This window comes from Sander lucioperca, chromosome 1, assembly GCF_008315115.2.
Source record: "Sander lucioperca isolate FBNREF2018 chromosome 1, SLUC_FBN_1.2, whole genome shotgun sequence".
Taxonomy (NCBI): domain Eukaryota; kingdom Metazoa; phylum Chordata; class Actinopteri; order Perciformes; family Percidae; genus Sander; species Sander lucioperca.
Window position 1 is genome coordinate 17,504,009 of NC_050173.1, and position 24,481 is coordinate 17,528,489.

General features: G+C 40.5%; 2 protein-coding genes across 6 annotated transcripts; one reads left to right on the forward strand and one right to left on the reverse strand.

Moving 5' to 3' along the window:
• Window positions 1-168: 168 nt before the first annotated feature.
• nanog (nanog homeobox) lies at window positions 169-2,811 on the reverse strand. Its single transcript, XM_031294563.2, has 4 exons — window positions 2,228-2,811; window positions 1,358-1,695; window positions 1,128-1,265; window positions 169-884 (listed from the first exon to the last, which is right to left on the reverse strand). The coding sequence occupies exons 1-4, from the start codon at window positions 2,631-2,633 to the stop codon at window positions 504-506; spliced, it is 1,263 nt and encodes a 420-aa protein (XP_031150423.1). The 5' UTR covers window positions 2,634-2,811; the 3' UTR covers window positions 169-503.
• ipo4 (importin 4) lies at window positions 1,941-24,474 on the forward strand. Of its 5 annotated transcripts, none has more exons than XM_036006812.1 (30): window positions 1,941-2,074; window positions 7,235-7,321; window positions 7,486-7,565; window positions 7,676-7,717; window positions 7,909-8,038; window positions 8,322-8,501; window positions 8,631-8,696; window positions 8,810-8,911; window positions 9,025-9,108; window positions 9,356-9,511; window positions 9,641-9,694; window positions 12,350-12,459; window positions 12,630-12,738; window positions 13,294-13,423; window positions 14,086-14,199; window positions 14,652-14,765; window positions 15,081-15,204; window positions 15,352-15,463; window positions 16,773-16,900; window positions 17,004-17,081; window positions 17,361-17,418; window positions 17,797-17,902; window positions 18,234-18,427; window positions 18,591-18,644; window positions 19,053-19,193; window positions 22,235-22,461; window positions 22,567-22,699; window positions 22,845-22,949; window positions 23,590-23,659; window positions 23,946-24,474. In XM_036006812.1, exons 1-30 carry the CDS (start codon window positions 2,003-2,005, stop codon window positions 24,074-24,076), a joined length of 3,291 nt encoding a protein of 1,096 aa, XP_035862705.1. In that variant the 5' UTR covers window positions 1,941-2,002; the 3' UTR covers window positions 24,077-24,474. The 5 variants fall into 5 exon arrangements, with proteins under 5 accessions (XP_035862705.1, XP_035862712.1, XP_035862710.1 ...); XM_036006819.1 differs by having other exon boundaries at window positions 23,590-23,650; window positions 23,943-24,474; XM_036006817.1 differs by having other exon boundaries at window positions 17,010-17,081.
• The last annotated feature ends 7 nt before the right edge of the window (window positions 24,475-24,481 follow it).

The following is a 24,481-nucleotide window of genomic DNA, read 5'->3' on the forward strand; positions in this document are numbered from 1 at the left end:
CCTACTAGTCTACTGTACTAGTTGATGGACTGCAAAGAAGAATTTTTCACTTTTAGCCACAACCCCACCAGTCACATTACATGCACTATTAAAATCACAAATTAGAGAATAGTTATTCGTAAACGTATGTTACCATATTAATCACGCTCAGAAAAACACTCCGTGAAACATAGTGAACTTGTATTTATGTAAAAAAATAAGTGTGCACATCAGATCTGTATCAGCACTTGGCCAGTTCCAAAAAAACAATGTAATCCAAAGAATGCATCCAACTTGGACCCATCTCGTATCACCAAGCGCAAGGAACACACAATACATTAAATAGTTGCATATAAGAATTCATAGTAAAAAAAAAAAAAAAAAGTTCTTTTCAACAGAAGGAGTATGAACAGGGCATATGTACACACCGGCCATGCAAAGCAAATACAAACTAGTCAGGAAACTTAATACTAACACGACTGTAACTTACAGATAAGCTTATTAGCTTAGCAGCTCAACATTGACTACTGGCTGGTATTATGTACCATTGTTGTGCTTAAGGTGCTGCTGCTGTTGACAGGCTCCCCATCTTTTCCTTCGAAGTTTGTGTCCTGCCCAGCATTATTTGCAGCAGTGTCACTGGCTGAGGTAAAGGCATTGGGATTGTATTCATAGTGCCTGGACCAGCCAGCCGCCTGGGGCATGGACCAACCAGCTGCCTGGGGCCTGGAGGGCACTGCAGTCTGGGGTGAGCCAGGGGCCCAGGAGGGGTAGCCAGCAGATCCAGCAGCAGAGCCCATAGTAGCCAGATAGAAGGCCAGGTTCTGTGGATTTTTCTTAAAGGCTGCCTCCATCATGTGCTGGTTGTATTGCTCTTTGAGCTGGGGCCGGGCTTCTCCCTGATACTGAAAGGAAAACAAAGTGGTAGTTCAATTTAGTAGAAGAAGCAAATTCATAGTCTCCTTTATCACATCCTGTAATTTCACCGTGTTTCGTCTCGCCTTTAAGGCCATAACCAGACTACGGTTAGGCCTCCATTATGGACGTCTTGTTCTATGTCCAAACCGCTTTTTCCTCTGTTATCAGTTAACAGGAAACCTGGGCAGGACAATAGTCTCACTTTTATTTAGCTTTAGCTAGCTACTTACAGACGGTCCATGTGAGGGAATGTTGGTGTACATGGTTCCACGAACCGGGCTGCCTTTGTTGTAGCGCTCAGACACCCAGCTGGTGTCTTTCTGGTGCCTCCTTAGCTTCATCCTTCGGTTCTGAAACCAAGTCTTAACCTACAAATAAGATGGAGATCCCAGCTGATCAAAAAGTGAACATACATACATTTTGTTGTGCTTGTGATCCAACAAACTTTTTAATGCCTCACCTGTTTGTAGGTCAGCCCTGTCAGTTCTGCAAGGTTCTTCATTTCAGCAGGGGTGAGATACCTCTGAACACTGAAGCGCTGGACAAGAGTATTCATCTGAATCTCTGAGAAGGCTGCACGGGCCTTTACTTTAGGGTTATTTACAGCAGTAGTCTTCTTGATGCCATCGTTCTCATTGACAGCAAATGTCCTTGGCTCTTCCATGATTGAGCTTGAAACATCTTTGCTGGCATCAGGGCTCCTGCTGCTTGCCTCATCGTCGAGTTCTTTCTTCACCCAGGTGGCAGGGTCTGCCTGGGGGAGAACTCCTTCTCGGCTGCTGCCAGAACTCCATGAATCTAAGTGAAGGGAAACAAATGGTGAGTAGGGTGAGTTACAGGGTCAACATGGATTTTCCAAAGCATTGGGGGTTCGTGTCAACTGTAGGAGATGACATTTTACGGAAAAAAAAACAAAAAAAACTTGTTGAGCCTCACATTTTACATTCATGTAAACTCTGCTATATTTCCAAAGGCATATTGCACATGTAGCCAGAGACGGGGTTTTTTTCCCTCGGATTCTGTCGCGAGATGTCGCCACTTGACCTTTTCCAGGAGCGCTCAGTAAAGTCAGTGGCGGGATGTTTGGGAATCTTTCACAACCAAGATGGAACTAAATTGGGCTTCGTGTTCAATACTGGCGGAAGAAATTATCGCTTTCAGCAACCAACACGAAGATGTAAGCACTGATACAAAACCTTTAAACCTTTAAATTAAGTTAGTTATAGTTAATTTCCAGAAAGTTCCAACAGCACAGCGAAAGTCCACTGCCTTTTCTGCTAAGATTTGCTAGCATATTTGCAAAATGCTAGCTAAGCTCAGAATTACATACCCGGTGAGGTGTGTGCCTCAGAGTCACTAGTGGAATCGCTCCCGGCCCGCCTGGCCTCGTGTGACCGTGCGTCGTAAGCAGTCCGGGGAGGTCCGGCCAGGAGCATACGGCCTGCCTGTGTGTCACCGAGGTAGACGACCCCGGCGCCCTGGTAGTGACCAGGGCCGTTCAGGTCATGCTGCTCCGGACTGCGAGGTGAAGAATCTTCCCGGGTTCTGGCGGTGGTGGCGTAGTAGGCCGGTGTCACCCCGGCATTGTAGTTGGTCAAATCCGTGACTCCGGCTTCGCCCCAGTTAGTCAGGTTAGCGTGGTTTGGCTCTGAACCGGGTTGGTACACTAGGCCGTAGGCGTATGCATGGTAAGAAGGGTTGTAGTTGTAACTTATCTGCGTCTTCCAGTCTGCCATCTCTCTGGAAAAATGTGCGTGTCGCAATTAAAAAAAGGGAACAACCAAAAAAGTATTGGTGTTAAAAATGCTTAAAATGGAGGTGGGCACCCCCGTAGATCTGAATAAACAAATAAAAGCAATGACCTACCCAGTTAAAACAAACAGCGCCAACTAACTTCAAAAATTAAAATACGACCAACCTCCAGATGCTGTTTATAAAGACGTGTAGGATTGTGGGTGTGGTGCCCGTTCTGTGGGCAGGTATGTAGGTGGGTGTTTTGATTTGAGCCAATCTCTTTGGTTCACCCTTCATGGGCGGCAGTAACGTAATTTCATTGGCCACCTAGATAGGTTTAATCTTTGTTTTTAATTTAAAATTTTCAGGTTTGGAGGCAAAAATAAAGTAAAGTTAGAAGAGTTACTATACCAACAATTTTTTAAGTAACCCACTTCTGTAATATCATCATCCTATATTTAAAAAAAATCAAAGTATAGGTACACTGAATATCTAGAATTAGGGTATCTTTCTTTTAAAGAGTGGTCTCAATACCACAGATCAGCAAAGTAAAATGTCCCACAGTGTTACATGAGTTTTAGTGGTAGTTGTTGTGTGGTAATTTCATTAAATGTAATTTTGTTTGGTAATATGAATATGCACTATTTGAGCACAATATGAGCCTGCATGATGATAAGGAATCTTATTGAAGCCCAGTGTGGACGAGTGTTTGTGTGTCAAAATATTTTTTAAAGACATTATTTAATTTTTAAGACATTATTTCAGCTGATAATGTGCATGATGCATATTCCTAAATGATTATTTATAATTTGTTTAATCATATTACCTCACGGTTACCTCATGCCTAAATCTTCCTAATTGTGTGGCCCAAATTCAGTATTGGCAATCAAGAGATTAGTCTCTTTTAAAGACTTTTGAGGCTCAGATAGTTACTACTGGTGGTGTTCTGCGGTTGTGTTTGTTTAGGGAGCACACCTTTAGCTATCAGAAGTATCTTGAAGGAATGGAAGGCAAGAAAGGGGCAGTATTGCAACTCACTGATAATGCAGTTCAGGGAAACATGATATTTTTAATTCCATCTTGAGTGTTGGTACAAAACACGCTTCCCTGCCTGGATGAATACACTGTGCAGCAAAAGATCTAGCTAAGCAGGGAAGGGTTTTGTGTACCAGGCAGCTTCACAAAACATAACTTAGTAACCAAAAGCGACTTTCCAAATAGTCTGTTGACTCCAATTGCATGATTAATCATGTTTTCACGAGCTTCAGTCCCAGATCAATGGACTAAATATAACATCTGGGTCTCAAGCATGAATAGTTTATGAACCACCAATACTTCATAGTCAGCATTTGGTTCATGATTGAGAAATATAAATCTATGGCAGTGGAGCTGCTTACTAAAATGTATTTGACGAAATGTTTAGTTTGAAAGGGCTGTCTGTCAGGGGTAATACATTTAGCCTCAAACTTGATGTAAAACATATTCAACTCTTTCATTTCTGCACTTTGAACATAAGTGTTCAAAGACAGACCATAGCTTCAAAGCCCAACATTTCCCCATTCTGTACAGTGGGTTGGGCCTTTACCTCTATTTGCAATCCTTTTCATAAAGATGATTTAGATTAGCCACGTGTTACCATCCAAGGGCTTGTTTGTGTTCCCCCTCCTTGGCTGTATTGAGGTGGTAATGATTTACTTAGCGCTGAAATAATGTGCGAACAGTGAGCCTAATGGGTACATTAGCATTTCTACTGATCTCTGCCTCGACAGGGTGTGTTCGTCTGATCGTGTATGAGCTGAGAAGTTTAGGAGGGGGGGTTGATGGTGTAGGTGTGTATAGTGGCAGCTGTGCAGTGCACATTAGCATTGGTATGTGGTAAAGGGCCAACAGATTGGCCTCTGGCGACTAGGCATACTGTACTCTATTTTGTAAGTGTATTTGTGAGGCACTGCTACTGTGAAAAAAGGGCGTACAAGCTAGAGTATCCATACATTTGAACATGCTCGTTTTAATCAATTATAGTTTGTTTGCATATTTTTTGTTTTGCTACTACACAAACCATGGTAGATTTTCTTACCCTCCTGTAATACTGTAAATGTGTAATAGTAAATACTGATTACCTGGTAGGCGTAAGCATTATCTACCTAACTGATGCTGAATTTGACCTCTTGTCCTCAAATTACATGATTGCTTCTTCAGCGTTGCTTTCTTGTATAGTGCAGATTAGTCACTGATGTTGTGTTTTGGGTAATGGGTGTTTTGGGCGGGAAATGCAACACTGTGAGTATCTCCTTTGTTGTCTGAAAAGTGTGCAAATGAGGCTAGCTTTCTCCCAACTGCAACCACAAGGCACTTTTCATGCAGTATAAATCAGTGACGGAATAAGTACCATACAGGTCCTTTACCTTAGTAAAAGTAGTAATAGAAAAAAAAAAACTTGATTACTAAGTCTTGCGCTAAAAATGCGTAAGTATACAAGTATATATCGGCTAAATGTTTCAAATATCAGTACTTGACATAGAATGGTTCCTTTCAGTGTTGTATTATCACTACTGATTTGTATAAGCATCACTTTAATGTAGTCTTAAAGTGACCCTCCTCCACAGCCCTGCGGAGGAGGGTCTGGCGAGTCCACACAGCATTCCAGGATGGGAGAAAAACATGCTCTGGTTTATTGGCATTTATTTAAACCAGAGCAACGGCATGCCTGCAAAATAGCCTCGGGAAGGAACTTGTTTTGGTGGAACATGGGTACATTCAAAGTTGTTTTAGTTGTGTAACAGAAAACTCAGATTCAACATTTAGTCTTGCTAGATGTCTGGATTTACCCTGCAGAGATCTGAGGAGCAGTTAACCATAGTCCTTATAAATCGACCGGAGTTTAATATTTCAACACAAAGAAAGCGGAAGGTACCGGACATCCGGCCGAAAAGAGTGAAATCCAGCGGAATTTCCAGCGGCAACGGAGCAATCCCGGAAGTGGAACGTCGTGGGTTTTCTGTCGCACGAATAAAACAACTTTTGAACGTACACATGTTCCACCAAAACAAGTTCCTTCCCGAGGCTATTTTGCAGAGGCACTGTGACGATTGTGATTGGTTTAAAGAAATGACAATAAACCTGAGCACGTTTTTCTCCCATCCCAGAATGCTGTGTGGACTAGCCAGACCCTCCTCCGCGGCGCTGTGAAGGAAGGTCTGGCAAAGGAAGTCTATAGTCTGACCAATAGAGACTGATATTGAATTTTGAGAGAACTATATAAGCTAATATTCATTTTTGTACATAAACACCTGAGCTAAACAGATAGTTTTGTCATCCTCCAAAATTACCAAACACTTAAATCAACGCCTCTCTAAAAAGTTCGAAAAATGATAATATGTTATAATTTTCATGAAGGTATGCTTGAGTTGTATTACACTGAATCAGTTTTAGCTAGGTATACCTAATAAACTTGTAATTGAGTGTATGTTTTGTATGTAAAGTCTGCAAAGTGAGTAAATATTGCTGTCAGATTATAAATAAAAATAAAAAGTACACTATCTTTTAAATGTAGTGAAGTAAAAGTATAAAGTAGCATAACAGTTAGTATAATACTAAAGTGTGTCTATGTACAAGTAACTCAATGTTGCACGACAACTTTCATAAATATCTCTCACTTTCCACCACTCTTTTAGATTGGTTGCACTACGCCCTCCTCTCCGCTTGGAGGCGCTGTTTGTTTTTGTCAGACTGAATGCACACTGATAGCAGCAGGTCCCTTTAACTCAACTCACATGGAACTTCTGGCCGGTTCTGCTCCGCGTGCTGGCAGTTGAAGCCTAAACGGACCAGACCGAGCTAGGGGGTTCGAATCTGTCAGACTCTCCTTTTCGGCTTGATAGCTTCATACGTATCCGACTTTTTTAAAGAGATTTTTTTTTTTTACAGCAAACTCGGTAGCTACCGATAAGACCTGCCCAGAGAGGCTCTCTTTACATATTTGACAGCTGTAACATACTTGGGACACCGTTGGTAACCACAACACAGAAGGACAACTCGTTCATCTAAACCGGTTAATTAGAAATATTACCGCTAACGGTCACAACAGGTTAACTAAAGGTGGTAACGTTAGCTCTGAGCTGTCAAGATGACCGAGGAACTTGAACGAATTCTTTTACAGCTGACACAGCCCGATAATGCTGCCATTCAGCAGGTAACGTTAAAGCCACAAATAACTTTTAAAAAAAGTTAGCATTTAGCTACATTACTAGCTAGCTAGCTAGTTTGTTAGGCAGACGAGAAGTTTGAAAACTAACAGTTAAGGTCAACTAACGGTTATCGAAGTAACGTTAAGCTAGCGAAATAAACGTCTGGTAATAAACGGCTGGCTGACTGTCAAGCAGTTGGTCATTGATATGTATACAGCATCAATGTGTTCTAACGGTATTAGATGTCATGTAAAGTTAGATAACTTAAACTTAGTTCCAAAAAAAATTAATTCAGGCCTCGGGCTGAGTCAGTTGACTGCATTTTGTAATGTGCGTTGGTGCCCTGTGATTTCTACAATAATGTAGCTTTGTGGTAGCCAGTCTAACTTGGTCAGACCTCTTTTGTCCCCCTTTAGGCCACCGCCCAGCTGAAACAGGCTTTCAAAGACCCAGCCATTATACCAGCACTATGTGCTGTCATGAGTGGCTCCCAAAACCCTCAGGTATTGTGTGAGCAGTGAGAGGAATGTTTTATCCTATTGGATAAGTATAATTTCCAGAGTGAGTGTGTGTATGTGAAATAGTGAGTGATGGGTATCAGCATTTGTCCTTGTGTGCTTTCATCTTTGTAAACTACCTGAAATCTTCACCTGATTGTACATCTTAGATTCGTCAGTCAGCTGCAGTGATGCTGAGGTTGAGAGTGAAGAAACACTGGAAGAAGATTATCCCTAATGATAGAGAAAGGTGCACAGATTTTTTTTTTCATTGAAGAATTTACACTACACCCAGTTATAGTTGAAATTAAGTTGAAAATAAGTTGTAATTGCAATATTTGCCCTTATTCATTCATGCAGCCTTAAGGCAGTGGTGCTGCAGGCCTTCATGCAAGAAACAGAGTAAGAAATTCGGTTTATTTAATTATAACTAATTGTGTCTTAAATTAACCAGATTGTACTGTATGTGTTGTAAATGACACTGAAACATATACAATGTTATCTCAAGTGTATATTGCCATATGCAGCCATACACATATGACATACGAATGAGCCTGAACTAAATGTTTGTCTATAAATCTCTTATTTTGCAGGCACACAGTGCAGCATTCACTCTCCCAACTGTGTGCAGTTATGGTCAAACATGAAACACCAGACCGCTGGCCTGCCCTGCTGCAGTTTCTCAATCAGTCCACCAAGAGCAGCAACCCTCATGAACGACAGGTACAGGACTCATGTAACACCTACGACTTTAGATACGGTTCATTCATCTACTAATTTAACAGTTAACTTATTATTTTCATTAGGACCTTCATATGATTGCTGAACATCTCTAGTCTAATTTGCAATCTGTGGCTACAGCTGTGGTGTTTTTAATTTTTCATTTCATAACCTAAGAGTTACAGTTTGTTTGGAGTTAATAAATACTTCAGTCTCCTGTTATATTGTATGACATTATCTTCGTTAATCACAGCCTTGGAATATCAACGCTCTTCTTTCCTAACAGGTTGGCCTCCTGCTGCTGAATAAGGTGATGGAGTCCAACCCTGAGCCTTTCAAGCCTCACTACTGCCAGCTGCTACAGCTGTTTAGTACTGTACTGCAGGACCACAACAACCCAACAGCTTTGTACTACTGCATCCTCACCCTTACAGCCATAACTGCATATACTGGCTCAGAAGAGATGGTGAGGCATTTTTAACTTTGACATTTGGCAGCAAAAGTTTTCAAATAGTATATAAACATTCAAAACATTACAAATGGGATAGATCTATACACTTTTTAATGACTGATGTGACATTTTGCTGCCCTACAGAACCAGATGCGTTCTATCATCCCAAGTCTGATTGTCGCTTTGAAACACCTCATCAAGGCAGATCAGGTAAATTGTAATATGTTTTTTTTTTAATGTTTTTTCTGTTGCCAGTTAAATGTATTTAAGGGTATGAATCACTCAGACCTGTCAAATTATTACATTTGTCTGTGTTTGCACAGAGCCAAGCCAGCGAGGCCATGGAGGTGTTTAATGAGCTCATGGAGAGTGAGGTGTCCATCATCGTCCCTCATGTTGCTGAGATTGTCCGCTTCTGCTTGGAGGTGGGAGCTGAATGTCTGAATTCTGTCTTTACTTCCCACTGTTGTGTTGTGAATTTTATTTTAATTTCAGAAATGACAGATAATAACATGTTCAATGTCAATGTTTGTGTCAGGTGGGCAGTGACACCACACTGAGTGACTCTCTGCGGGTGAAAGCACTCTCTTGTATTGCCTTCCTCATCAAGCTGAAGAGCAAGGTAAAATAAACCATATGCTACTATAAATAAATTAAAACAAAACAAGGATCAAGAACAGGTATGAGTCATTTGAAATAGAAATGGTCAGGTCTCCTGGGTTTGCATATTTGGAAAGTTTTTTTTTTTTTTTAAACAAAAGATGGAAGATTTATACTTTCTGCTTTACTGGGCAACTACAAAGTGTTTGGCTTTGTAACGTTATATATACTAAATAAAAACAATCTTCATAATTGTATCTACTTTGTAGACGGTGCTGAAGCAGAAGCTGCTGAACCCCATCCTGCAGACCATTTTCCCTGTGCTGATTGCAGCTCCCCCACCTGGGGAGCATGACCCAGAGGATGAGGAGGATGACAGCGGAGACGGCACAGACAATGACAATCCCAAACACTGTGCTGCTCAGGTATTTGTGTTGATATACAATGTGTTCTTCTGTTGTGTAAGAAAATGTACTTTGCAACAGCTTTAGTAGATTCACTGTGGAGTTGCAAGGAAGATTAATCTTGATAAATTGTTTTTGCTGTATTTACAGATAATTGACACTATGGCCCTCCATATGCCCCCAGAGAAACTGTTTCAACAACTGGTAAGTCACCTGGATGTTGATGTTAACAGATATGTTACATTAAAGGGTAATTTCGGTACTTTTTAACCTGGACCCTGTTTTCCCATGCATTTGTGTCCAAGTAACTAATGCGAACAAAAATCTTTGAAATTGGTCCAGTATTAAGCAAGATTGCTGTAACCGGCAGCTGCGAACTGGGCTGCAATGTAATCCTGTAGGGCCAGTGCACACCGTCAATGTACATTATAGCTGTCAATCTTCCTATATAATACCATTTGAATTTTTATAGTATTTGAATAATATTTGAATTTTTAACGCTCAAATTCAGCCTGTCAAATAATATTTACTACTCTACTCAGGCTTATGCGTTGTCAATGCCACAATCAGCATGTGGTTGTTGTTATATGTTCTGTCCACTAGAGGGACTTCAAACATTAGCTTTGAAGGGGCACACTCATTACTTTTATTGCATGCTGCTTTATTTACATTCATTTTCCATTACGAGCACATATCCACAAATACAAATCAACAGAGAACTCTTAATGTTAATGAAACATTATCTAACAAATGTAGGGAAGCATGATAGCATGTTTGAAAGCGCAGCCAAAACGATATGTCATAATCTCGAGTAGTCTCGCTTTGCCAGACCATCCACGCGCTGCGGATGTCTGGCTAGTCCACACAGCATTCTGGGATGGGAGAAAAACGTGCTCTGGTTTATTGGCATTTCTTTAAACCAATCACAATCGTCATGGGAAAACTCAGATTAGACAGATAGTCTAGCTAGCTTTCTCAATTTACCCTGCAGAGATCTGCGGAGCAGTTAACCAGTCGTAAAATTCCAACACAAAGAAAGCGGAAGGAAACGGACATCGGCGAAAATACATGCATCCGGCGGAATTTCCTGCGGCACCGGAACAATCCCTGAAGTCGAACGTCAAGGATATAGACTATAAACAGAGTAACATTAGTGTTAGCTACCATGCTAACCCCATTGATAACTAATCCAAACGGTGCTGTCACTACTATTTAAGTGATTTCTAAGCAACCTGTTTCTTGCAGATTGTCATGTTACTGATAATATTAGAAGGTAATATAAAGTCGAAGCAAACTCGTCCATGAAGCTCCCAGCTGAGCTATAACTCGGGATGCATAGGAAACAAGAACGAGCTAATTAATGTTAACATTTTGACTAGGTGGATGTCGATTTTAAAGTCATGTTAAAACAGTATTTCCCATCCTTCTTTCGATTCCCAGCCACAGCCTGTCACTCCCCCAGTACTAACGTTACTTGGTAGCTACCGTAACATTAGCTAACACATTTATAAAAATATATACATTCGAATAGTAATTTCAGCATTCGAATAGTATTGATATTTTTACTATTTCAATTGTATTCGACTTTCAGAATTCGTTCCAACAGCCCTAATGTACGTCCACTAACAGTGCTTGTTTTTGCCACTGACAGTCCAGATTGTCATTATAAATGTCTGAATACATTATGGGAAGATGATGAAGTCTTGTTCTGAAATCTTGCGACATGACTTGCCAGAAGACAGCAGTGTGGAACCATGGCTGTTAATAATGTCAAACCAAGTAGTCAGAGAGGTGTTCCGGGGAGTTTGTTGTTTTGCAGCACAGAAAGCGTAGCTTTGTGTTATCTAAAATATTTTCAATTGCGCATTTCCAAATTTTTCCAACAGAATGTCAAGCTCCACTTTGCACAGCTTTCATAGACATAACCTTTGGATGCAGACAGGCTGAAGTTGAGGCTAGTTGTGCTACAGCCAGTGTATCCTAACAACTTCAGTCCATGCATACACTGCATGAAATGCTGTTTGAAGAGTTGAGAGCTGCAGACAGAGTAGAGGTAAGGTAATGCTTTTAGCTAAAGTTTGTGTGTTGACCTGGCATCAGCCAGTTACACAAGCATGGCAGGGTAACGGCAACTTCACCATCTCTTCATAGTGTAGTAGTTAGACGCATAACAACAATCTGGACTGTCAGTGGCAAAAACAAGCACTCTTAGTGGAAGTACATTGACGTTGTGCACTTGTCCTATAGGATACATTGCAGCCCAGTTCCCGGCTGCCGGTTACTGTATTCTCGCTCTATACTGGAACAATTTCAAAGATTTCTGTTCACATTAGTCACAAATGCACGGGGGAAAAAACCCCAAATTACCCTTTTAAGGTGAACTTTCTTTTTTAGGTTTTTGTTTGGGTCTTGATGAATCTTTAAAACAGCAATGTGCATTTACATGCATTAAGTAAGAGTCTTGACTCGAAAACCTGCCTCTTGACTAGCATATACCGCTTTTGGCTCGCCATTATACAGTATTGCAGCGAACGCTGTCTGCGTGGAGTCTGACCACACTTGCAACTGCTTTATCAGCATTGCCGTGACTCACTGTGACTTAAACAAACTGCTGAGGTGACATCATTCCGCTCCGTTCGCACCACAGCTCTGTGTGTGTGTGTGTTTTGTAGCTCCGCTCTCTGTCAACATGCAGATAAGCTCGCACTTACATGCTCTCAGTTACCGATATTTGGCACCGTTGGATTTAATGTGAATCGGTCCTTGGTAGTACCGTCATAATTCAGTCGGTACCCAAAAAAGTACAGAATTCGATACCCAACCGCTTGACAATGTATTACGTTGTGTCTTGTGTTTTAGATGCCTCTTGCCAAGACCTGCCTTGCCAGTGAAAACCCCTATGAGAGGAAGGGGGGTCTCATGTGTCTTGCTGTGCTGGCTGAAGGATGTGCTGACCACATACGCACCAAGTATGTCTAGCCGACATGGAAAAAGTTCCCCATATACTTATTTTCTTTTCTTAAATTCATGTATGTTTCATAACCACACAACCATATTCATAGTGTGGTTGGTCTGTTGGCTGACTTTGGAACAATCAACATGATTTGAGTAAATTCACCTTTATATCTGTCGATGTTAGGTTGCTGTCATCAATGCTGCAGACAGTGTGCCAGAGTCTCTCTGACAGTAATCAGGTGGTGCGCAGTGCCGGCCTTTTTGCCCTGGGACAGTTCTCTGAACATTTACAGGTAATTCAACACAGCAACATGTAAAATGGTACATACCTTTTTTACCTTTGCTTACATGTTAATATTTTGCTTTTAAAGGTCCCATATTGTCAAAAGTGAGATTTTCACGTCTTTTTTTAAATTATAAAGCAGGTCAAGGTGCTATATTAATACTGTGAACGTATCAAAACGCTCAATCCACAGAAAAATGCCCACAGCCCGTATTCACAAACTGTGCCTTTTTAAACGAGCCCTTTACTTTAAAGAAAACATGTTTATAAATATATATTATTTGCAATATTTTGACATTTGATATATTTATGCTGTTGAATGCTCACAGTTCAGACTTGGGACTGTGTATGTAGGAGTGGATATACATTTCAGTACAATATCGCATCCCTTGGCATGAGAGTACTGGTTACTTAGTATATTTTTACAAATATTAGTGCGCATGTACAGTATATCTATAGTTTAACAGAATACAAAATGTTTTATTATTATAGTTAAAAATTTATTTCAAACAGAATTAGTCTATTTTCTGTTCATAATTTTTTTTTTACCAACTATTCTTTCCAGCCTGAAGTGAGCAAGTACTGTGCAGAGTTGATGCCTTTGTTGCTGGGTTACCTTTCGTCCTTGAACCAGGCCAAGGTTGGTCATGTCACCAAGGCCTTTTATGCCCTGGAGAACTTCATGGAGAACCTAGGTAAGCTTAAAAAAAGGGTTATGACTGGCACAGTATGCCTGCACACCTTGTTCCCTGCAAGAGGAAACGACCTTCCTATGGACCAGTGAAAAACAACAGCAAATCAACAAACTTGTGTTATACAGATGATCTGGTATCTTAAAGGTTAAAAGGGTTGTCTGTGCGTCCCATCCCTGTGAACGTGATATCTCAGGACCCCCTGGAGGGATTTCTTTTCTTCAAATTTGGCACAAAACTCCACTTGGACTCAAGGATGAACTGATTATGACATTTCACGCAAATGGCTTATAGGATAAAATAATGAATGAATCATAATGTTGTGCAAAACTGCTTTTCTCAAGAAGCGAAGGGGAGATTTTGACCATATTTCACATTTTACTGAATTGGAGACTCTAATCTTGGGTTCCCACCATAAAACTGTTCTAACTGTATAGATCTTCTGTGCTGCCGGGTTGAAAATGTGTTTGAAGCATCCATGTTTCGTCAAATACACCTAATACCTTTTATGAAATTGCTTCAAAGTCTTCGCTACATATGTTATGAGTCTTGACAGAAATGAATGTAAACTGCAATTTGGCTGGTTGATGACATGGTACAGCTAGGTGGTAATTCTTGTCAGAATAGGGTCATGCTTTATCTTCTCTTTCTTTTTGGCTGAACAGGAGCAGATATTGAGCCCTACCTGCCCACCCTCATGGAAACTATGTTGTCTGCCCTTAACAACACGGAAAACCTCAAGATAAAAGAGCTTGCTGTGTCTGCTATAGGTGCCATAGGTAAGAAGATATCAAAGATTCATCAGATGCAATCATGCAATTTTTCTGGCTTACTATGTAAGCTAAATGTTAAGCTTAACGACGTAAGCATAACTCACTTTAGCAGTGTTCAGTTTCTGTCTAACTTCAGACACTACAAAAAACACACAAGAAGATTGTAAAAGTCAACATAATAATTATAATAATAATTGAGCCTCAGATTGTAAGTCTATAGGTTAATTTAGCTTAGGGATGTATTTCTGATGGAGAGAGATTTTACACTTTAGCCAAACAATACTCCAGGTCATTTCTGGCTGAAGAATTGCTACTCAATAAAAACATAAAGTAGGGTTGTTGGTGTAATGTTAACCTGCAACACTTGGTCCACTATGAAACAAACTTGCGAAGAAAATGTTACTCTTGGGATCAAAGTGAAGTGATGTAAGCCCCATTGTGAATCACTGTCTTATCAGCCAATGCCGCCAAGGAGCTGCTGGTTCCCTACTTCCCTCCAGTTATTGAAAGCCTGAAGGGCTTCCTGACTACCACCACAGAGGAAATGAGGTCTCTGCAAACTCAGTCCTTGGGTATGTAACCACAGAGATTTGCAAAGTAAAAGGAAGAAGTTGTGATGTATATTTAGAACAATCTATTTTGCCCACTTGACCATATTGTGATAATGTAGTTTTTGTTTTACTCTTGTTATGGATATATATATATATATATATATATATATATATATATATATATATATATATATATATATATATATATATATATATATATATATATATATATATATATATATATAATTTATTTATTTTTAAAAAAAAAATGTTAAATTGCAACACCAAACTCGACAGCATGAATGGATGTTAACCCTTTGTTGTTGTTGCTGTTAGATACGCTCTCCGTGCTGGCCCGTACCATTGGCAAAGATGTCTTCAGTCCTCTTGCTGCAGAGTGTGTTCAGTTGGGCCTCAACCTCACCGACACCATTGATGACCCTGACTTGAGACGCTGCACGTATGTATCTTAGTGTGTGTAAATGTTTGAGTTTTTTTTTTTTGTCTCCACTCACTTGACCACATACAGTCTGTTAGTTTAAGATAAACTGAAGGAAAATAAATAAATACATTTCAAAAAGTCTCCCTCTGTGCTTCTGTCCTTCAGGTACAGTCTCTACTCTGCTGTATCCACAGTCAGCCCTGACTGCCTGACTCCTCACCTCCCGGCCATTACAACAGTCATGCTGCTCGCCCTCAAGTCCAATGAAGGCATCACGGTATGAAGCATACAAACAACACTTTGAAATCATCTCTCTAAAAAAATCTGTGTGTGTGTCTTTGAAATATCTCATGAACCGTTCATCTTAAATACTCTGTTTTGTACTATACATGTCCATGTTGCACTCATTAAGATCTCATCTGAACAAATTTCTGTTATTAAAACAACTGACCATAAATACAGTTAATGAATACGGGAACGGAGAACAACTAAAGACTCGGTTAGCAGTGATTAGCTCCGGTTAGCTCCATTATAAAGATATGGAGTGGACGAGACTGCTGCAGAGAGGGTGAACAACCAGACTCTGATAAATGACGTTTGGGGAGCTTTCACAGCGGTGTGGCTGCGGCATTTCTGCAGTTTACTGGTACAGTTAATCTCACGGCAAGACCAGCAGCAGCATGCTACTAGTAACGATAGCCTCTGAGCCTGAAGTGAAGCATTGACGCTGTCATGCATGCGTTGCGAGACTTCACGAGAGGGAGGGGCTAGAGGCAGCTGGTCTGCGTGTGCTGTAAAAAATACATTGTTAATTGGAAAAACAACATAATTCGGATGTTATCTACCTGGTCAGGTCTCAATCTACCTGGGTGGGGCGCTCAAGGAGAACCTATGTATGGGAAACACTGGCATTGGATATTAATAAACTGTGAAATAAACTAAACGACCGCACAATAAAGGTTGAGGAAAAAATTCACGACAAAAAAAAACAATCTGCTGCGCAAAAGACGTCACACGCAGCAAGCTGTTGACAACGCTCTGTACAGCAGCGGGAGGAGATTCACCGGCTTTGACTGTGGTTCACTTTTTTGCTGCTTCCAGCGTTACATGATTGCTGGATATACCAACCAAACTTTTCTTCACTTTTCTGGAGCACGAGCGGATAGCTTACATTAACATTGCCGCTGTTGTGTTGTGTTGAAAAAGGTTGAGAAAAAAAAAAGGTGCTACCATAACGCTGGCTCTTCCGTGTCTACTCTTTACAATTAAAGCCCAGCTTAAATTCACTCAGCATTTCGCTAAGAGGAAACTCAATAAAAAAGCCATTTTGCCAATACTAGATATCAAACAAAAGCCAGTGTAGTAGTACAATGTTTTCCTCCGAAGTAGAATTGGTTGCATATTAGGTGCTTTGGGGTAGTAATTTTGGGGTACAATGGTTCTAGAGGAAGCTACAATAAGCAATACCACAGGCCAAGCAATCGGCCCATTTCAAACAGGCCCATTTTGAAAGATCGCTATTAGTAATATAAATAATAGTAATACAGCATTTCACTGAGCATTCTCTTCCTCTGTCCTCTCATCAGGCCCACATTGAGGAGGACAAGACATTTGTCCTGCTGGATGATGACGATGATGACGATAACGAAGGACAAAAAGATGTAGATGAATTTCTGGAAGATGAGCCGGAGACAGATATCCATGATGTTGCAGGGTGGGGTCACACACACATACAAACATACACGCATGTATATTTACTGTCCCTGAGCAAAAGTTTGCTCTCACTCCGTCTGATACCATGTCTATCCATCTCTCAGGTTCAGTGTGGAAAATGCCTACATCGATGAGAAGGAGGATGCCTGTGATGCACTGGGAGAGATTGCATTCAGCACTGGGTAACATAGATATTTACAGGGGATCTAGTCTCGGCATTTATATGACGCTTCCTGTAATTCTCTTCTAGTCTGACTATTCTCAGAAACTGTGTTGCAGCAACTCAGAGTATTACACGTGCAGTTATCTTTTAGGTAGTGTCGATGAATAGTTTTACATTTCTTTTCTGTTCTAATTTTGTCATATGTTCTTTAAAACGGCGAGTACTAATTTTATGTCAGACACTTTTGTGTGCATACATGTGTGTATTTTAACTTGTGTTGCTGTGTTTCCCATGAAAGTGCTGCCTTCCAGCCCTTCTTGGAGTCCAGCTTTCAGCAGGTTTACGAGATGAGAGATGTAAGTCACTCTGACTGGCTGGTCCGGCCCTATCATCCTTCTCTGTCCAATGTGCCATGAAGGGCACTTTGTACATTGTGTTTATAAATGCAAGTGTCCGTAGATAGATTGATAATGCAAGTCTTGAACTCTTACCATGCATTAAATCATTATCTTAAGTCAGTGAAAAGGTATCCAGGTACAGTTACCTTTATTAAATAAAGGTATTTCATTATTATTATTTAATTATCAATCCATCTCTAAGTCAGGGTCAATGTTAGATTAGTTCCATTGGTCATAGTAGGGACTTGGTGTCTTGTTTAACAACACTTCTGAATGGCAGGTGCTTAATCTCTCTTCTCACCCCATAATTCTGTCATTTTGTGCGTGTGTCCTTAGTTTCCCCACGAGGATGTCCGCAGGGCAGCATTCGGAGCCATGGGCCAGTTTTGTCGAGCTCAGCATCAAGTGTGGAAGGAGAATCCCACCGAGGCCAACCACCAGGGTAAAGCCTCTCTTCTCAGGAACTCTGCGCTACTGTTATTATTTACAGGAAATGCAGAAATGGGCGGTGCTGCTTACTGCTGAAGTGGTCATTATTGATGCTCAACATCAAGGGAGAAAATACAAATGGTCTCTAAGCAGATATACAGTATACTGTGAGATTATATACCATTGCAAACCGTAAGGTCGAGGCAAGCTAACTTATTTTTTTTTAAGACTGTGTCGAACAGGTATCAATGCAGTTGCCTTTGGCTAGTTTTAACTTTATTCCTCCTCATTCCTGTGGCCCCACACACACACACACACACACACACACACACACACACACACAGCCCTACTGAAGTTGCTGGATGTGGTGCTTCCTTGCTTCGTGGAAACCGTGCGAACGGAGCATGAGCGCCAGGTTGTGATGGGTGTTCTGGAAACCATGAACAATGTCATAAAGTCGTGCAAGGAGGAGGCTTTCAAAAACCCTCATCGTCTGAAGGAGATCAGCCATGTCATCCGTGATGTGCTCAAGAAAAAGGTGAGAAGAGGAGAGGCTGATGAGGATGAAGGCTTTTTTTTGTTATAGCTAAGGACACTAAAATACTCAGTTCATTATGCTCATTCACAAAAATTATATTTCCTAGGTGGAAGTAATGCTCGTAACCCTCCGTCATTGGTTCCTCTCTTTTCTCTCTGTTCAGACCGTTTGTCAGGATGGTGGTGGTGGTGATGAAGCTGAAGATGAAGACCAACAGGTTGGCTGTCCTCTTGTTGCATATCAGTCACAGTCATGGACATTAAAGTCCATCTACACATACGTGATATAATCTTGAGTGTCACCACATTACAGCAAATTTGTTTGTATATGCTGATGAATATGAATTATTGTGGATACAACATGTTAATGTAAATTACTCTCAAAAGTGAATGGATGGAACATTGAACTGGTAATGCAAGAGTTTAACTTTCTTTTGCAGCCATCCAGGTTAAAGTGTATGCCCTCACATTACACCAATACAGTCAAAATGAAAACACCAAACCGTGGATTCAAACTTAAATCATTTTATATATTGATACTGTAAATATAGAATAGAATATAGGCTGCTTTTTTACCCATTATTTCCACATCACTTTTCAGTTACACATTGTACTTTCTGTTGATGTGCTTTCTGATTCAGGCAGAGTACGATGCTATGCTCCAGGAGTTTGCTGGGGAGGGAATTCCTCTGCTGGCCTCTTCTGTGCCTGCAGACAACTTTGCCCCTTTCCTCAATGACCTGCTGCCTCTCCTCATGAGTAAAGCTGTGAGTCTGGAACAACTGACAAGAACTGGAGTCTAACAGAAGTTTAGAAGTCTATTTACTTTTTGTACATTTTGTTGGTACGATTATAGTCTGAAGAATAATCACGGTTTCACGATTATCACGATTATTATGCATTAATTTATTTCACTACTCATGTATAAATTCACATGAACAATAATGTGTTATGTATTGCTGCCTTTTGAAACAGAAATAACACTAACAGTTTTGAATGTTTTGAAAATGATTATATGATCAATCATCAACCTTTTTTAATTAAACTAGAGGTCACAGCACAAACAAAGGCCAAGTTGGCAACAACAGTGCTGTCCTTCAGGCCCTCAAAAAGATACAAACGGCCCTGCTAGTTGGTGTTTCTAAAAGTTGGATGCCGGACAAGATGTACCTGTCACAGGGAGATGTGCAGCATGTTGCCAAAGAATAAATGCGATGGAGAGATCTCTTTGCAGCCTTATTTCCCATAGGGGATGAAGAGGAGTAAGTAAGTAACGTTAAGCGTAACGTCAGTGACGTGATTGAACTTGCGGAGTTTTGACTCGTACGAACGTAACGTTATGACTCTATCGTCGGCTGATGCTGACTTGTTAGATGGCTTTAAATGTAACGTTACCGTTAACATTAAACAGGGTTACGTTAGCTAGCTAACTGGTAATGTTGACAAGCTAACAAATGATTAACAACAACGTTAACAAACAAAGTCGCTAGCAGGCTTACCAACTTGGGTTGAATTCCCTGTTGCAGCTGTCGTGAGGTCAGGGGCCGGCTGTGCTCTGTGTTTTCCTGGTGTTTGCTTACTTGATGTAATGTAAAAAAATTGCAGCAGTAAGTTATCCCACCACGGGACGCCATTGTACACAACTCTTAACAGTCAATACTCACTGTGACCGACGTCTGATGTGAGTGTTTATGTTGTCAAGGAGGTTTAATAAGAACTGCACACACTGCTACTCATAACGTGCATTCAGATAACACTGGGTGTAGCGGAGCCTTTATGATTTAATTAACCATTTAAACTGTGAAATCAGTTAACCGCTGCATCCCTAATAGTGATACTGTAACTCCTGACTTGCTTTCTGTATCTGTGAAGTTCATAACATCTATAATGCTCCTTCTTATTGACTACAGCAAGGATACAGTAGTTTTCTGGAGTTATTAATAAAGGACTTGGGTAGGATCACAATGTTATAATGGTACCAGTGATGGAGTACTTGAGTCCTGGACTCGGACTTGAGTCTGACTCGAGTTGCTGTTCTCTGGACTCGTGACTCGACTTGGACTCGTGCACTGATGACTTGGACTTTGACTCGGTGATTTCTGTAATCGGAATTGCGCATTAATGAAGTAGGACTCGGAAGTTAGATGAAGTCGGAAAAACAACACAGACGGGACTTTATGGTGCGTTCACTTGGCAATTTAAAAAAAAAAAAAATAAAAGCCTCGTGGTGCATTCCAAGTTATTGTGTAAAAAAAAGCCTTTTGCTATCTAGTGGTTGTTTTGGTCATTTAACAGCAATTTACTGTAAAATAAGTTATACATTTACATTTTAAATAAATTATTTAAATTTGAGCTTATGGCCTTAGTAATAAACACTCATGTTCTTTAATGTCACAGACTGTAGTTTTGTGATCTGCTTTTTTAAAAAGTTCTCATATTATGCTTTTTGGCTTTTCCCCTTTCCTTTATTGTGTTCTATATCTTTTTTGTGCATGTTATAGATTTACAAAGTGAAAAAGCCCAAAGTCCATCCCAAAGGGACTTAACCATCTTCCAGAGAAAACACTGTTCACAAACTGCTCCAAACAGCTCTATTGTAGTCCAGCCTTTACTTCAGAGACAAACGTGCGTCACTTTGTAACACACGTTATAATGCTCGCCTAGCTGCTAGCGTGCCACGCCTTCATACTCTGCTTCTGACTAGCTAGTAGTCCTTACCTAGCTACTACGCGTGTGCGACTCCCAACAAAGATGGAACAGAAGTGCGATGCCTCACTCTGTAGCTAAAACAGAGAGCTCAACACACAGGGTGAAAAGAGGAGCTGCAGCAATGTGCAGCACAACAAAAATAATAGAATTTAAATCTATTATAGTACAACCTCTAAATACAATTATGAACCTGAAAATGACCACAATATGAGCACTTTAAAGTATCTGTTCAGGCCCCGTTTAGGCACCGGCACCATTTTAAAAATACTGGTATCGGAAAAAAAACAAAACAATACCCAACTATAGTAATAGGTCATAAAAATGTGATATAAGCTATTGATATATACAGGGTTCATATGTTTTGGAAAAACCTGGGAAAGTTATGGAATTTGAAAAATGCAAATTCCAGGCCTGGAAAGGTTTTTGGAAACATAAAAACACCCAGAAAGTTTTGGAAAAGTTATGGAATTATTTTTTTAACACAGCATAATATATGATTAATAAATGTATTTCACGTCGTCTTAACCTCAACGTTCTATTCGGGGCGCGATATTACGAATCCCACTATGAACCACATTAATTGTCATTAATTTTATTGTTAAACCTCTGAGGGTAAACTTTAACACAGATTTTTATTCTTATTGTATAATGACTGACATTTTCAGGAATACATAGTCATGGAAATTTGCCAAAAAATCATGGAAAAGTACTGGTTAAAATGCATATGAACCCTGGATTTAGCCTGTAACTGTTTGATGCAGGGGCAGGGTGTGTGCTCTCCACTTGCGACTGTAGTTTATGATGCGTGCCCCTTACTACATGTTCACATTAGAAAGATACAGAGGGATGTGGACTCAGACTCTTCTTTAGGACTCGAGACTCACGACTCTTCTTTCGTGACTCTGACTTGGACTCGAACACTGGGGACTCGAGACTTGACTTGGACTCGACAGTTGGTGACTGGACTACAACACTGAATGGTACAATCCTTTGATATTTAGCCAATGTGTATTGCCACAGAGTAATGCCATTTCACACCAATTCATGCGTCCTTTTTTGGTCAGTATAACACTAATTAATTGCCTTTCTCCCTCAAAAGAAATCCACATGCACCGTGGCTGACCGGTCCTTTTCTGTGGGTACCATTGGAGAAATCCTGCAGTCCCTTATGAGTGTGTCTGGGGGCCAGGGAGTGGCAGGCCGACTGTCCAATCGTTTGCTTCCCGTGCTGGTAGCTGGAGTGAGGGACAGTGATCCCGAGGTTCGCAACAACAGCGTGTTTGGACTGGGATGTCTGGCTCAGGCAACTGGACCCATCTGTGTATCGTATCCTTCTTACTTGTGTGTGTTTTTGGATGTGTGTTGTGTATTGATGCCTAATTTATAAAAGCAAACATTACACACAGCTGTTCCTTAGTTAACATGTTCCAGAGACTATCCCATGATGCTGTCTGTGTTTTCCAACATGCTGACCAAAGAGTCAGACCTCAGGGTGATTGACAACCTGTGTGCCGCACTCTGCAGGATGATCATGAGCAATGTGGATGCTGTCCCTCTGGAGCAGGTAAATATACAGCTTGCACCGCTCCTGACAAGATAGTATTCCTTTTAGCCACCACAAGTAATCTTTACTGCTCACAACACTTTTTCACAAGCAGGAAATTCTCTTCAAACTGGAATAATAACAGACACGGTGTGCTCTCCAACAGGTTGTGCCTGCTCTGGTAGCTCGTCTTCCCCTCAAAGAGGACTTAGAGGAGAACAAGACCGTGTTCAACTGCCTGGCTATGCTCTACACAAACACTCCTGCTCTGGTACAGTGCAAACACAATTTATACCTGGTATTACAATCCCTGTGTGGGAGGAATATGTGTCTGTCTCCACTGGCATCCAAGCTAGTTACTACACAAGCAGTAATACTGCCTTGTCCACATGTGGTCTAGGAAAATGTGTTCCCTGCCTCTTAAAACTATATTGGCATTTTTGCCTATTCATGGTGACATTATGCAGGGGTGTTAGCACCATGGTTCATTCAATTGTTACAATTTCTCTTTAAATGCTTCTCCTCGTGCCTGAAATGTATCATGGCATTGAGATTGTCTTAGTACAACAAAGGTGTTAGTGACAAACGAGCAGAAAGTGATTATTCTTCATTGTTGATGCTGGAGCAGCTTCAGATGTTTAGAATGACCTCAACCTATGCTTTATAAAAACCAATATCAGGCCAATCTTTCAATAATTTTTTTTTAATTACATTTTATGTTTTATACAGTATTACTAAAACATATTATGCATGCATACAGCATATTTCAACTCTCTTGATTCAGTTTTTACAAACTTCCCATCCTTCGATGAAGATCCTGAAACTTGTGGTTTCTCAGTCATTGTGTGTATTTGGTTCATGGACTCGGACACCAGTCTTTAACATTGTTACCATTTTATTTTCCCTTTCAGGTTGTGCAGCTAATGAAGCCCATAGTTGCTGCTTCCAGTCATGTCCTTGGCAACAAGAATGTTGATGAAGGTAAATATTTCTTTGGTACCAGGCAGCATTTTCAGTGTCCTGTTTTTCTTAGATTGCACTGAAAAGGCACTAACTTAAACTGAACTGAACGCTGTAACTGTTTAGTGTTCAAGCTATTTGTTTATCTAAAGTTATTGAAAAACCAAGAGGAAACAATGCACAGCTGACATACTATTTTCCACACATTGAGCATCTTCAGGCAGTCTGCACAGTACTCGTATTAACATGCTGTTGTAATGTTGCTGTATTTCTGTCATCCCTAAACTATTTTGTCTCTTCTCCACAGAAACCCAGACCACTTTGGCCATGCTGATAAAACAATTTGCCCAGCAGCACTCTGCAGACTTCCAAAAAGCTGTGACCTCACTTCCTGGAGAGCAGCAGGCCAAACTCAGTGTAGCCATCTCCGCCTCGTAGCCCACACACATCCTTCCACTCTTGTGTAATAGCCAGCCAAAACAATACATTTTTATACTGTAGGTAGAAAATGGGACAGTTCTTTGTGGCGTAAATGATCTAAGCACTTCAAGCATTCTACTAGTTATTATCACATTTGGCAGTTATGCCCCCTAAGTATTAACTTTTAATTTATTTGCTTAAACACATGCTATGTTGAAGTTTTATTATTTTAAGAGTTATGTACTGTTTACCATCCTGTATTGTTAGCATTGTATTTTGTTTCCCTGTTATTTCTATAACGTGCTACTATGAATTGCTACTGTCCCATTTCTGCCACTGTTTGGACTGACTTCTGGCTTTGCTATCTGAGTGTAAAGCAATGAATTTGATCGCCTGATAAATGTAATTTTTTGTTCAAATTTC